This window comes from Parasteatoda tepidariorum, chromosome 10 (assembly GCF_043381705.1).
Source record: "Parasteatoda tepidariorum isolate YZ-2023 chromosome 10, CAS_Ptep_4.0, whole genome shotgun sequence".
Taxonomy (NCBI): Eukaryota; Metazoa; Arthropoda; class Arachnida; order Araneae; family Theridiidae; genus Parasteatoda; species Parasteatoda tepidariorum.
The window spans coordinates 65,434,926-65,450,717 of record NC_092213.1 but is presented as its reverse complement, the minus strand read 5'-3'; the positions used below and the strand labels follow the sequence as shown (position 1 = coordinate 65,450,717).

At 25.8% G+C, this 15,792-nt stretch overlaps 1 protein-coding gene across 1 annotated transcript in view; it reads left to right on the top strand.

Annotated features, from left to right (window-relative positions):
* Window positions 1–3,470: 3,470 nt before the first annotated feature.
* The window catches only part of LOC107438085 (pseudouridine synthase 7), a gene marked incomplete at its 5' end in the record, with an annotated part of 32,229 nt that continues 19,907 nt past the window's right edge, over window positions 3,471–15,792 (top strand). Inside the window, 9 exon segments of the mRNA XM_043049230.1 lie at window positions 3,471–3,567; window positions 6,823–6,909; window positions 7,218–7,350; window positions 8,320–8,425; window positions 10,788–10,931; window positions 11,011–11,073; window positions 12,225–12,350; window positions 14,437–14,498; window positions 14,780–14,937. Coding sequence (XP_042905164.1) covers window positions 3,471–3,567; window positions 6,823–6,909; window positions 7,218–7,350; window positions 8,320–8,425; window positions 10,788–10,931; window positions 11,011–11,073; window positions 12,225–12,350; window positions 14,437–14,498; window positions 14,780–14,937 — 976 coding nt within the window.

Here is a 15,792-nt window from a genome sequence, read left to right as displayed (position 1 = left end):
TATATATATATGTAAGTTCAAAATGAAGATACACTCAATTTGCACTTCTGTTTTCATATTTTGTAATCTGGCAATCTTGTTGCGAAAACATTTTTAATCATTCTTGAAAAATTTCCCGTTCATGTAAGTACATCTGATTTCGCTACTCGCTTCTAGTTTATGTTTTATAATGTTTTTCCTTTTCTTTTATTTTTTGCTTTTACATGTCAATTTTGCTTATTGTGTTCTATTTTATTTGTTGTAATTTTTGTAAACAAAATTTTTTTGAGTGCTTCTCACACTATGGTATTAATAATATTTTGTTATGGCTATATTCATATAATATCAGAAAGCACTCTTTTTTGCTGATATAATTGTGTGGGCTGATGAAAAGATTATATCTTTTTTTCCCCCCGGTTTTTTTAAACAAAATTTCATCCTTTTTTTTTTAATCAGTTGTTTGTTATTTTTTCTTTAATTATTATTTCCCCCCTTTTTTCATATGTATATAATTTTCCTTTGTTTTATCTTCATTTTGAACTTATCTAATGAGTTCTGTTTACTTGAAGCTTATGTGCAATAAATGAAACTTATTGTTTTTCTTAAATTTCTTCGTGTTTTCTTTTATTTATTTATTTTGTTATACAGTACAGAACCCGTTATCCGGAAATCAGAAAACCGGAAAACCAAAAAACCGGAACGAAATTTAATAAATTTTCCAGCCATTTTTTGTTAAAAAAATGTTTTTTTCCTCATAAGATTTTAGGATTTTTCTTTCTTTTTTGAAAGATGTTTACCTTACCATCATTTTGGAAATAATCATTAGTGTATTACTTCATCGTTTTTTCTTCTTTTTAAGATTATTTCCAAATATTTTTTTTTGAAGTTGGGTTTAACAATAAAAAAAACAGCTTTTTGTAGCGATTCAGAAAACCGGAAAAATCAGTTATCCGGAATAGCGATGGTCCCGTTCGTTCCGGATAATCGGTTCCCTACTGTATATATATATATTGTTTTTAATTTTAATCATCATCTAGTTCAGACGTAGTTATATGGTCCCAGTTTTTTTTTCTTTGAACCTATGTTTAACTAACTCTCCTTATTTAACAACAAATGTTTGTATTTAATCCTAATTATTCTAATAGGACAACAAATAATGACCATGAAGGAGCTCCACAACTGCCCAAATGTCAAAAAAGAGTTATTTTTTAAACCTGTTTCAATTTATAGGATGATTCAGAAACTTTAAGATAAGGAAAATTCAGTAACCTATGAAAGATTTCTAGAAAATCTTTTGAATTCCTTAGAAACGTAAATAAATTATTTTTTGTTTTTCTAAAGAATAATACGAAGTAATGGAAAAAGAATGTATGTTTTAATTACATTCTTTTTTCTTTTCTGTAAAAATTATGTTTTTTTTGTTTTGTTTTGTTATAAATATGTTAGATATAAAGAGTTTCATTCAGAGTCATTAGTAGTTGACATTTTATCTGGAAGAAACCTACTCTTTGAGGATATAGGGAAGAACTGAACAAAATGACAGAAAAAAATTAATGACCAATATAATTGCTTAGCAATTAACATATTAACAGGCTATGAAATTTCAGTTCTTTAGATCCAAACTAAAATTTTTACTCACCATAATTTAACATTCATAATAAATAGGAACAATTTTTAAAATATAACAGTATAGAAAAACGATCTTTTTTGAAGTGATACTTCTTATGCAACTTCCAACAAGGTTGCGTTAAACAGTTAATGATACATTTTTATTGGCCGGGAAATTACGTGGTAGGATCCAGTTTTCCATCATTCATTTCCATATTGTTTTCGTTCTCACTAGCTTAAAAATAATAAAAGTCATAAAAGTATTGTTTTTCTACAAATATTTTAGTTTGATTTGATACACATATAATTTAATAGGGTAGTATTTTTTTATTTTCAAACTTAGTGGATAACAATTGTAAAAAATGAGTGAAAACAATCCCACGGACAATGCGACGGATTTAAGGTTATGTCAAGGTACGTCTCTTGTGAATATCAATTGATTGTTAGGTTTTCTCTTTTCTAATTGCCATTTATATTTCACCAAATGCTGCCATGAGGGATATTAAATTATTTATTGCAAAATCTTTATTGCCACTATCCACTGCAGGTTCACAAGCTCTGGCAGACGTTACTGGTGAAGAAATTGATTATTGTGAGCGGCCTGTGATCCTTGCAGGAGATTTTAATGTGAATTTCTCGTTACCTGAAGCTGAAACATTATTAACCTTCCTTAAAGACAAATTTGGATTGGAAATGATAAATGGTAGGAATGATCCAACAACCAAAGGGGTAACTACCATTGATGCAGTTTTTGCAAGAAATATTGAAAAAATAGAACTCAAACATTTCGTATCTTACTTTAGTTATCATAATCCCATTGTAAATGTTATAGATTTGGATATTTCTCCACTCGAAAATGATAATTAAAAGATGCGATCAATTGTGAATTGTAAGCATTGTTAATAAAGTTTGTCTTAAAGAAACACTATGATTTCACTAAAAATCAATTTCTACCCCTTCCTATTTTCATTTCCACATTACGAAGTTTCACTTCTTCTGCGCGGAGGGACTCCATGCACTATTTTTTTTTTTTTATTATTGAAAAGTGTCTGAATTAGCATTCTTTACTGTATTTAAAAGAAAGATGTAGCTCTGGATTTCGAAACACATCCTCGTGTTTTTGGAATAAGGCACATTAATGAAATCATTCATAATTTAATTTAAAGCTCAACGCTTTAAATTTTGAAATATACTCTCCATACTTAATTGCAATATGGCAAGTGCGATTAGTATGGAGAGTATATTTCAAAATTTTTCGTCCAAATTTGCCACATTTTGCGCTTTGATTATAAGAATAACTTAAATTCAATTTATAGTACCAGAAAATAAAAAAGTTTTTGCATCTAATTTCTTAAGAAATTACATTTTTTGTATTTATGAGCTAGTTTGAGCATTTACACTGTACTTACAGTTATTGGTTAAAAATTTGTTTATGGTATTTGAATTAAATAAATTCTGTTTATTAGTGTACCATATTAGTCTGTGATCCATTAATTTAATTATATTAATAAGCTGTAAATGATATTGTAATAATTTTTTATAAAGTTTAGAAATTAGGTTTTACTATAATAATTTTTGTAAAAGTATCAGAGAATTACAGTTAGTTTAATTTTTTGTGAAATTCATTACATTTATTTTCCTTTCTAATTGTTACTATTTAGTTTTTGCTTTTTTAAAAATGAGTTTTGAAATTAATATAATTTTAGTTGGATTGAAATTATAAATTGTTAAAAAAATTGTTGTATTTGATATTTCGTTTTTAAAAAAAAATTCTTGTAGTTAGGTTTAGAAGAAACCTATTTCTAATTGTCACTACTTCTAGTTCTATTATTATTTCCTTAACTTCAATTCCTTCTTTTAATTATGATTTTATGTTCATTTAGGTATTCTGATTTTATTGTTAATGAAATTGACTCAAAGCTGAATGTTGTTCGCTTAACTAATTTAGAAAAGCCTCCAGAACCAGTTTTAGACAGCAAAGTATGTATTAATTTGATATTTTGAATAAATAAATTTCTTTCCCTGAATTTTAATTGTTTAACTGGGATATTTAATTCTGAGATAATTTTACATTATTTAGGAAGCATTTTACATTCTTTTTTTTCCTGAATTCTCATCTAATTTACACTTATGCTCAAAATAAACATACAAAAAATAATTTTTAGTATTATATTGATGATTCAGAATAATATTGGCAATTTTGCATCTTTCCGTGAATTTTTTTTAAAAAATAAGTTTTGCTATGTAAATTTATATTTTACACTCCAGATAATTATTTTTATATTAAGGATTTTTAAATAATAAATGCATAGAACATGTTTTGGACTACTTGGTAGCATTAGTTTTTTAGGAAAGTTTTTCTTTTATTAAAGTTTATTTAATTAAAGTGGTTTGATGATTGTCTGTAACTGCGAACTGATACTGATTTGCTGATTGATAAAAGTAATATTTTCCCGTATTCTGATTCAATTCTTTTTCTTTCACATGTATAATGTTACAAATTGTGTATATTTTAATTTCAAACTGAAATTTTTTATCAGATGTTTATGTGGTGTATTTAAGGATGACTTAAAGTGGTAAGAATCTGTTTTATAATATATTGAATTTAAAAAAAAAAATTTGATTTGTCTTTTTAGATGACTGTGTGGCATTGTTAATGATAACTTATGATAAGAGTCAAGCAATGAATTTGTTGAAAGAAATCAAATTGAAATTATTATGTTGTTAGATGTGTATGTGGCATAGTTGATGATGATTTAAAATTGTCAGAATCTAAGAATCTTCTTCTTCTATTAGCTCTACTGTCAGTTGTCAGCCATTGCTGTCTCTAGCAGCTTTATCTATCTTTATCAATTGAATGCCACTACTCTCTATCTAATAAAAAGAGAAATCAAAAATCTTGTAAAAAGCAGTTAAAAACTCGAATTTCAAAGAAAAGTTGTGCAATACATCAGAAATTCCACAATAAAATTGAAAACAGTAACAAATTTTTAAAAATAAAAACAATGAAAATTATGAAAAAAAGGAAATATATAATAATGATAACCGAAGCTGAGGTCATCAGGTTGTCCAGCCCCGGAAGTCATAAAAATACAGAACCTTTTCTATTAAAAAAGTTTTGTATTTTTATGACCTCCGATGCTGGTACCCCCTGACGACGTTAGCTTCGGTTGTCATTATTATATTTCTATTCCCCCCCCCATAATTTTCATTGTTTTCTTCTTTAAAAAAAATTACTCTCAATCTAATAAATCCTACACTGCTCAGAGATTTTTTCTCATTTAGCTTACCATATTGTACATGGCCTACCTCTTTTTCTTTTCCTTCTTGTATTTGTTGTTGAAATATGTGTTCCCTTTTTTCCTTCTGGCTAATGGGGAATTATTATTTTTTTTTACTGGGTTTACATCTGTGGGATTTCGATGAACTTCACTAATTATATAAACTTCTCTAACTAACTTGTACAATACAATAAGAATCTATCTATAAATATGTAAAAAAAAGTGTAAGAAATATGAGGAATGAAGAAAAAAAAATTCTGTTGAAGCTTATAGCGAAAGGTTGAAACTGGCAAAATTCAAGTTTTTTTAAATATCTGTCATGTATCTAATTTCTTGTATTCATTTTTGACTTTTTTTATAGCATGACAAGAAAAATTTGTTAAATCAATTTTAAATTATAGGCATGATGCAAGAATTGACATTTAGATATTCAAATGATTATAATATCATGTCATTATAATATCATGTCATTATAATATCACGTTATAAAAATATTTACTTAGAAGACTATGGAAATCCATAGCAATAACTGCTGATAAAATGATTGATGATAAAACATGAATTTCCTGCGAAATCTTTGCGAATAGAGTAATTTTTAAAAAGTAATTACTTCAATGTGAAATTCATGTATCATAATAATGTATTATCAGGGGTCTGTCTAGGTTTTTCTGTAAAGTATCTATTTTGTGAAAATTTAGACATAATTTGTGAAAATTAAAAATTATTTTAAAAAATCAGCACAAAAATGTGATAAAAATGTATAGTTTCTTACGGGATACAGAAATAAAATTTAAAAAAAAAGTATTTTGTGAAATTATTGTTTTTCCTTAAGTTGATTTTGTGAAGGTACCGTTAAACGGCAGTAAATTTGACTTAGACAGACCCCTGATTATAAATATCAATATCATAAGAACCAAGTGAAAATCTATAAGTGTGAATGGATGAACAATGGGAGAACCGTGAAAATTTATGAGGAAATTAAGCAAGTCAAAAAGTGATTATTTATTTTTAAATGTCTATGTTCCTGGCCATGCTCTGCTGGCAGCAGGCTAATAGCTTTTGGAATTTCTCAGTTTGAAGTGAGTGTTTTTTTGTTTAGCTTTGCTGAAGTTGGCGGTATGTGGAATGGTAGCTCTTAGAACTATGTGTTGTTTGACTATGAGTTTCGTTAGATAATTATATTTTATACTTGAATACTTAATTTATCTTGAAATAAAGATGTTTTATTTCAAAGTTGGTGTTATTTTCATCAAAATAACATAATTTAAATGTATTTAAAAATTATGTGTTGAGTATTCTATTAAAAATATATGGATTTTAAAAACTACATACATTGAAATATGTCATAATAACTGTCACAAAAATGAATGGCTACACAATATAAATTTACTATTTCATTTTCACTAATCGAGCATGTCAAAAAAGAGACAACACATAATGCGTCTCAAAATTTCTGATTATCATATCAAGATTTTTTTAAACCATGCAAAAATTCATAACCCTGCCAAACAGAGGAGTAAAAGAGTGCGCAAGTTTGCGTTGGAATTGTACTTTTTTTACAACATTTTTATTAACATTGCATCCATAACTTTTGCATTTCTGCTTTAAGAGGAGTAAAAGAGTGTGCAAGTTTGCGTTGGAATTGTGCTTTTTTTACAACATTTTTATTGACATTGGGTCCATAAATTTCGATTTTCTGTTTGCTTAAGTAAATTGTATGAAATCTAGAATTTTCCAAAATCCATACTTTCTGAGTAGTGGGGATTTTCAAGGTTATACTGTATAACAAGTATGGAGATGAACTAATTTTTTCTGACAAGTCTGACATATTTTCATGTTGAATATATCATATTTTGAAATTTATCCTTCATTTTTTATAAATAATTTTAGAATGCATAAATTTTTTTTTGTCATGTTTATTATTTATCTTGAAACCTTTACTCTTTTTAAACAGCTTAGTGACTTACTTGTTGAAGATACTTTGAAAAAACTACAAGATTTAGCTAATAATGTGGAAGAATGTAATGAAGTATTAATTGATGTAAGTTTTTAATGAATATTAGATTTCATTTAGTGTATATTAGATTTCATTGAGTTTGTTTAATTTCACATGTTCAAAAAGATTTCCTTAGCTTAAATCTTAAAATTTATATAATTATACTATGAAAATCGCTATTCAATTGAAATAAATGAGCAGTTATTATTTTTCTTAATGAAATGATATGATTAATATTGACTTTGCTTAAAATTTTGGTTTATTGTATTAAAATGCTGATTTTTGTTTGAATTTTGAAACTTCATTTTTTTTTTTAATTATTCGTTTTTGTAACTCTGATTTCATTTGTAAAGGTTTCAGAAATGGACAAAAACTCTAGAAAAGAAATTCATATTGGATTAAGGCAAAGCTATAATAATATTGATTCAGCTACTGAAGATAAGGATGGAAAAAAGTATATAATTGTCAAGAAATGTTTTCAAAGAGGTAAAACTTACAATTATATATAGTACTTAATGAAATGTAATATTTTTTGTAAAATATAATTTATGTAATTACAGTTTTTTTTTTCTTTTTGCTTGAACAAGAATTGAATTTGCTAAAAGTGGTATTTTATGTTTTTAGTTAATTAAATTACTTTGCAATTAACTAAAAATAAATTATTCAGTATATTTTAATCTTAAATAGGGTTTAAACTGTTTTTAAGTTTACCCATTCCCCTAATTTGGTTCAAATCTTGGATTCTATAATTCAAAATTTTGTTTTATTATCAAATTAAATAGTTTTCATTTTACATTACAATAGTTTCCATTATGTTTTCTTCATCAAATTATCTTCGAGTATTTCCCTTTATAAATTAAAATTATTTTTGAGATGCATGTTTAGTTCTAGGAGCATGGAAAATTCAACAGCAAAAATAACAAGCTTTTCACAAGCTTGACTAATCTGTAGGACCATGTATTCATATAGTGGATATATATATTAAGGCTCAAAAATCTATCAAAAAGTATGTTTACTCTGTAAATTTATATTTTTGTATTTGATTTAATAACTTAATTCATAGGTAGCACTAATTGATTAACATATTCAAAGAATTTCCCACACCATTTAAATGGCATATTTGTATGAGAAAAACTGATTATTATATAAAAAATTATTTAGGCTGTTTTGACTCAATGTTCTCATTATCTTAATTTATTTGGAAGTTTTTGCTTGTTATCTACTTGTTATCTACTTGTTATGACAAGTACTTGTTATAGCATCTATATATTTACTTGTTATAACTTCTATAATTCTCATTTATTCCATATCTTGTGATTTGTTTTGTGTTAAACTTGTATACAAATTTTAATTTAGAAATGAAGAAAAAAAAAATTCTATTCAAAAATTCTGTTTGATTTTGGTTCAATTCAATTCATATGTTATGATTATTATTTATTTCATTTATTTTTGCAGGCAAAAGGTTTCAGCCACCTGCTGGTGGAAATTATTCCCATTTTGTTTTATACAAAGAAAATAAAGACACAATTGATGCAATTAATACTATATCTTCTTTCTTGAGGTATATTTTTTTGTTTTTTTATTTATTTTAAGTGATTATTAAAATTTTGATTACATTATTCGATGACATTTTATTAATCACCATTTTATTAATCACCATTTTAATAATCATCTATATCACTGATATTAATTATAATTTTTTCATGTTTTTCCATTATTTTTTATAGATAATATACACAATTATTAATTGAATTATTTTTACTATCCTTATATATGTATTTTTTGCATTGATGAAATTTTTTTCCCCGTCTTTAGATTGCTTAAGATTGCTTGCACATAATCAGTTTTTGCTACTAAAATGAGTTAATATATTAAAGAAAGAAATTTTTTTATTTTGAATGATCATATTTCTAGTATGATAATGTTTGAGATACCTAAATTTATTTAAATAAAATATCATTCAATTTTCTAAACTGAAGAATAGGTTTCATGAGATAATATATAATAACTAGATATATTTTTAAATTAATGTTTGATTTCTTGCCAAAATGTAATTGCTTTTTATAATTTTTGCTAAAAAAATTTGGATAACATCATATTTTTCAGACTATATATAGATTGTCTGTTTGGTCTTATTATTTTTAATGTTTAAATAGTCAACTTGCCTCTGGATTTAGAGAAATATTGATAATATGACCGTAATGATATGCTAGTAAGTTAAAATATTTTTTTTAAATATTTTTCATTGAATATAATATTTATAGACATAAATTAATTAAAAAAAAGTAACAATAAAAAACGCGTAGCTTAAATAAGTTCATTAATTTGCTAAAATTAAGTTTTCTAAGTTTTTAATTTATTAGATAAAGTTTTTAGTTTGGTAATAAAGTTTATAAAGTGAAAAAAAATTATTGAAATTTTTCGTAAGAAATAGTAAAATATCATAAACCTTCTTATCTATGTTCTTTTGCTCATCAAAAACTAAAGCCAAACATTTTATACAAATAAGTAACGCAAGCAAGTTTGTTATAAGAAAAAGTTTAGATGCTTGGTAAAGTTTTTAAATTTTTAGTTAATCTACTTTTTTTCTTTTCATAAAAAATTAAAAAATAATAAAACTACATTTTTTTGCTACTTTGGAATTTTTTTTGATTCTTACATAACAGAAGAAATTTGACATTTTATAAACTGATAATTTTCCAGAATCATTTACAATCTGTTTTAATAATATCATTACACTTCTTCATGCTCCTGCCTTTTGTGCTAAGCATTTTGTTTCAACTTTTTTTAATTTGTTGCTAGTCTCTTTAAATTTCTAATAATATGAAACATAAATGAAATTTTATTTTTTTGTTTTTGTTTTTTGGTGTAAATTCTGACTTGAAAATGATCGATAAGTACGTATTGTATTGTGCCATGCATTTGCTATCATTTCTTAAATTTCAAACAAATTTTTTGTCTCCTAACATTTGTTTATTATCTCAAAATATAATTACTATAAATGACTTTAGAGTTATTTTCTGTTAATTTTCACAATGTTAGAATTTATGTTAAAGTTGATGGAATTTGTCCGTAATTTGTCCTCATAATTTTTTTTGTAAATTTTTTTTTTGGTCAAAATCTATGTCTTAGTTTGCATAAATTAATATCAGCAATTGTGTTAAATTCATATAAATGCTTCAGAATTATTATTTAGGAAATGAGATATGTGTTATTTAGAAATTTATGTGTGAATTAATATTCTATTCAATTATAATTAAAGTAAATCTGTTTTTAGCTTTCTTTAATGTAGACATTTAAGAAAGTTTTATATTTTGTTTTGTGACAAAATTTTTTTTTTTTTTTTCACTCGTAATAAAAGTGTTCTTAGGGTGCTTGTAAATTACGTAGTAGTAATAACTATTTTGTTAAAAATAATTGCTATTGGAAACTAAATTCCAATTTTCGTCTGTTTTATATTATTTATCATTTTTAGACTGAAAATAAAATGAAACAATACTTTTTTTGTAAATTTCAAGGCAATCAAATTAGTAAAACCAAATGAGTTATAATGGTAGTAAAATTAAATAGCTTTTCAGAAAAATCATATTTCTCTTTCTGTTCAGCTCTTTAGTTTTGAATGCTAACTCAAGTATCGTTTTATAAGTTTAAAGTATTACTTTCAATGCTACCAGGAATACATTTGTTTAGAAATTTTTTTTCAAAATTTTATGAATAAGAGACCTATTAAACATTACTTTAAACTGTAACTAATATTTATGCTTTTCATTCAGGCATGCTCCATTATGATAACTAATTTACTAATTTTTATGATTAACAAATTTTTTATTTGTTGTATAAAATTTAGGACATTCCTTCTTAATTTTGATTAAATTGCTTGCTTTTTTATATTTAACTTTAAAGTATTTTGTGTTGTTTTAAAGGGTTCAACCAAAAATATTCTCTTATGCTGGAACAAAAGATAAAAGAGCAAAAACAAGTCAATTAGTTTCAGCTTATAGATTGCCATGTGGGAAACTTCTTGGAATTAATAAGCATTTTCAAATGATAAAAGTGGGAAACATTCAGTAAGTAAGCTTTGATTTGATAACAGCAGAAATTTGTTGAGTGTTTGGTCTTATTATTATTATTTTTTTTTCATTTCAGATTTAAACCAGATCAAATTAGATTGGGTGACTTAGCTGGGAATCATTTTAATATTGTTTTAAGGTTTGTTTACTTTTCTTTATTTAATTGATTTTATTTTTATTATAGTTAATGCACTGTTTTTTTTCCCTTTAATTTTTAATTTAATGTATATCAGAACTAAATATGGGAGCATTCAATGAAATGAAAGTTTCAGTGATTTTATATTATATTCTTATAAAGAATCAACTTTATATCAGATACTTAGTTAATTTTTACTAGAAAATCAAAATTATTAATCTTATTTAATTCTCTAAAATTGCCATTACGTTGTGATGTATAAATTTTTGTCTTAAATTAAAATTTCTGTTATTTTAAAATTAATATTTTCTTATTATTTAAATTTTTAAAGACTCAATTTTAAATTAGAGATCCACTAAAGTTTTACTAGAAAATTTAAACTATTAATCTTTTATTAATTGCCAAAATTGCTCCTTCATTGTTATGTATAAATTTTTGCCCTGAAATACTTCTTATCTTATTGTTGAACATGAACAAGAAAAGAATATATCTTCAGTTTTACTTATGATAATAAAAATTTGTCAATTTTAAAACTAGCAATAATCTAATTAATGTCAAAAGTTTTATTTAGTTTTATTTGGTAGTTAAAATTGTTAACACTGAGATTTTGTCAAAATTATATTTCTAAAGATTATACTTAACCTTCACATGGTGAAACCTGTCATTCTGTTCCAAATGTTGCCCCAGCAATCAGCAAAGGGTTAAATGAATTTCTTTTTTACAATTTGTCCAATTTACTTGCTGAATTCTGAATAATTGGAATAATCAAAATTTAAAATTTTGATAGTATTTTTCTTTATGTTTGTTTTAACTCTGCTCAACAATAACTTGCCAACAATTATAATTTTTAGTTAAGTTTAGGCACTGACATTGTCCAATATTTGAGATTGTCTTGATTAAAAATTAAAATAATGCACTTTATATGTTCCTAAACGTCATATGTTTTACTGAACATGAAAATAATTTAAAAACCCTTTTTCCATGTATATTAAGAAGGGAGTAGTGTTCTATGGGATCAGAATAAAAGTAACTCTATTACTGTAATTTAGACACAAGCTTTTGTTGCAAAAGGGGTGAACAATTGTATGTTAACAATAGACGTTAACAATTGTATGTTAACAATTGTTTTTAAAATTTTTTTTTGCTCCTTGTAGGCAGTTTTATGGGTCTGAAGATGTAATTAAACAAGCAATGCAATCTCTGTCTACCAAAGGTTTCATAAACTACTATGGTATGCAGCGTTTTGGGACATCTTGTGTACCTACTCATGCAATTGGCAGGTAACTCTATTTCTATGCTTTTATACTCTATACTACTTTATACTCTATATTTTATACTCTATACTACTTTATACTCTATATTTTATTTCTATGCTTTTATACTAATTTGACCTTTCCTTTATCTTAAATTGTTATAAAGAGTGTTCTGTTTATAGTTTTTTGAAGTATGTAAATTTTTAATAAATTTGTGTTATGAGTTTATTGTTGTTGTTGGTGATCTAATCAATCTTAGCTTAATCCTTTAGCACTCAACCTATAGTGTATCTAAAGTAAGAACTTCCCTAGCCATTCATCTGGACCAGTGGCGGTAACTATGGTAACGAGGTATAACTATTTCAAATCAGGGTGTGGGGTCACTGTTTAGGATAGGTTTTGACTCGGGTCCGTGAAAGAAAGGGAATATTTTTCTTCAGTCTACTGTGTTATCCCTAGAGTGAAAAGAAGCTACCATCCCTGAAATGCGCTATTCTTGTTTCTATAGCAGCAGACGGCTTCAGGCTTTGTGACGAGGGAAGTTCTTACTGTAGACAAACTATAATGCTCTTTAATTAAAATCAATTGAATAAAAACAACATTAAGACTTCAAAAATCATGGTTTATTCCAGTGTTGCTTGAACTTATTAGTGTCAGGACCCCATAACATTTATGAATATTTTGTGGGACCCCATAAGCATTGCATAACTCTGACGTGCGTGAGTGGAAATTTCAGTTTGTATCATAATATACTATTACAGTTTTAACTCTTTAACTTAAATCTTTAATTTTAAGAGAATAGAACAATGTTCAAATAGATTCAAATTTTTGGGAAATTTAATCATTAGATATCATCTGTCCATTAAGTGAAGCGACTGGGAAGGTAACTACTATGAAAACTCATAAAAGTAAGGATTAAATATGAACAGGAATAGTGTGCCTGTTTATTATTAATTGTATTACCAAATCTTGGCTAAATATTTGACTCTGCTGGAGGCATATTCTATAGATTTGATTGACACTTTGATTTTATGGTGATTAAAGATGTAAATATTGTCCCGCACAAATAAGTGGTAGGAAAAAAAGGGGGGTTATTGCAGGTGCAGAAGTTGTTGGAAAGTCTTTTGCAGCCCAGAATTTTTCTTATTTAAGTCAAATTTTTTGCTTCAAATCATTTGATAACTCAGCAAATATTATAATTAGTTAAAGAAATATCAAAATTGTTGAAATTTTTGGTGACCACTTGCTGCATGTCCTGCAACTCCAGTGGGGTTGTGACCGACACTTTAAGAAACTCTGGTTTAGTTAATAAAACACAATTTGAAATTGCTCTGCCAAAATACTAACTACTGTAGATTTTTCATAATTTTTAGCAGGTTTTAGTTCTGACTGTTATTACTAAAAAATTTTGAATACTATTTAAAGGTCCACTCTGCTATTTTTTTTATAAAGGCTTTTTTTCTATTTTTTTAGGTAAATTTTTTCAAATTTTATATATGATGATTGACTCAAATAGTTATTATTTTTTTATATCTAAACATACATATTAATTATGTGCAAACAAAAGAGAGTTGCTTATGAAATTAGAAAGTGCAAATAATGAATTCACTGAGTATTAAGAAGATCAGAAAAAGATGAGAAGAGGTTTGGATTATTTATAGATTAACATAAAAGGGGAAAACCAAAGATGATTTGGTGTAGTGGTATTGACAGAGAAATCAATGATATTTGTAATTGTTGGAGTGTGATAAAACACTTTTCTAAAAATTTGGTGAATTGGTGAGATATGACTAAGCTCTATATTACTTTTTGGAGTGAAGAGATTTAAAAAGGAAGAAAGAAAAAAAAATTAATATCAAGCTGCCATTTTTCGGTTATTAGTCTTGATGTAATTTTGATTGAAGATATAGTTTTTATAGTGCTTAATAAATATGTCGTTTATTAATTTGGTAGCTTGTATTGAATCATTTTCACAATCTTTTATAAGACTGTGTAAATATAATACTGTGTTTCACAATATAAGACTGTAAAAATTTATTCTGTACTTATTTAGCCATCTGCAAGAAAGCTGTTAGATTTTAATAAAAGTACATCAGGATTTCTCTTCTTTTAGATCACTTCTGAAAGGTGATTGGGCACATGCCATTGACCTGATTTTAACTCCAAAGCCGGAAGGTATTGATTGCATTTAGTAATTTAAAAATTTTTATTACTACATGCACGCATTCATTATTATTGTTATTTGATCTTTATTTGATTTGATTGTTATTTGTCAGATCGTCATGTATCCATGCATCATAAATATATTTATAACATTGTGTTTCTTTATTTGATACAAGTAAAATATTTTCGGACTTTTTGTTAGGTTTATAATAATTTAAAAAGCTTCACAATCATTATATAATAGTGCAGTTGCTGATTTGCATAGTTGTAACATTGCATATTTATCTTTATAGATGTTGACGACTTATCTTCTGCAAAAAAAATTTGGTATGAAACTAAAAATGCTGATAAAGCACTAGAAAATTTAAAACGCAGAAACGGTATTGAGGGCAAACTTTTAAGTGGACTAGCGTGTAATAATAAGAAAGACTTAGTCAATTCATTAAATACTGTAAGTATGTTTTAAATTATATTTTATATTCAATGAATTTCACTTATCAATATATATCTAATTATAAATAATGAGAAATCACAGAAGTTATTAAGATTTATTTTGCCTAAGTTAAAAATCCTTAATTTTGTATCCTCTTGTCTTGTATATAATATATAAGTTATTTTCTTCTAGTTTCTTATCAAATATATGTACTCTTGTGTCTTTATGCTGACTAAGTATAGCAAAACTTTACAATAGGTGTATCTAGGGAAAGTAATGCCTATGGCAAATCTGAAATTGGCACCCTTTGTAAAATATTATGATTTTGTTTAAAGATACCCAATTAGAGCATTATTTGAAGTATGTAATAATCTTAGTTATATTGTAAAAGATCATATTTTATTTAATCAATTAAAAAAAAATTTTTTTTAAGAGAATTATATAGGCTTATGGAATTATGTAGAATTAATTACATTGGTTTGAAAGCTAATTAACTTGAACCTTTAAAAGAGGTTTTGCTTTTTGATTAATCGTAATATGGATTATTTTATTTTATTAATTGCCCATTGAATGGGAAGAAGGCTCCATTTGCCCTATATTTGAGAAAGGAGACTGAATGTGGTAACTATAGGGGTATTACACTCCTCTATACTGCATATAAAATATTCTCCAACTTGCTTTTTGCAAGACTTCTCCCCTTTACCAACAAAATAATTGGTGACTAACAATGTAGTTTTAGATCACAAAGATCTACTATAGATCAAATTCACACTCTAAAACAAATTTTAGAAAAAACTAAGGAATATAATATCAAAACTTTTAATTTATTTATAGACTTTAAAGCTGCTTATGACAGCATAAAGAGAGATAAAC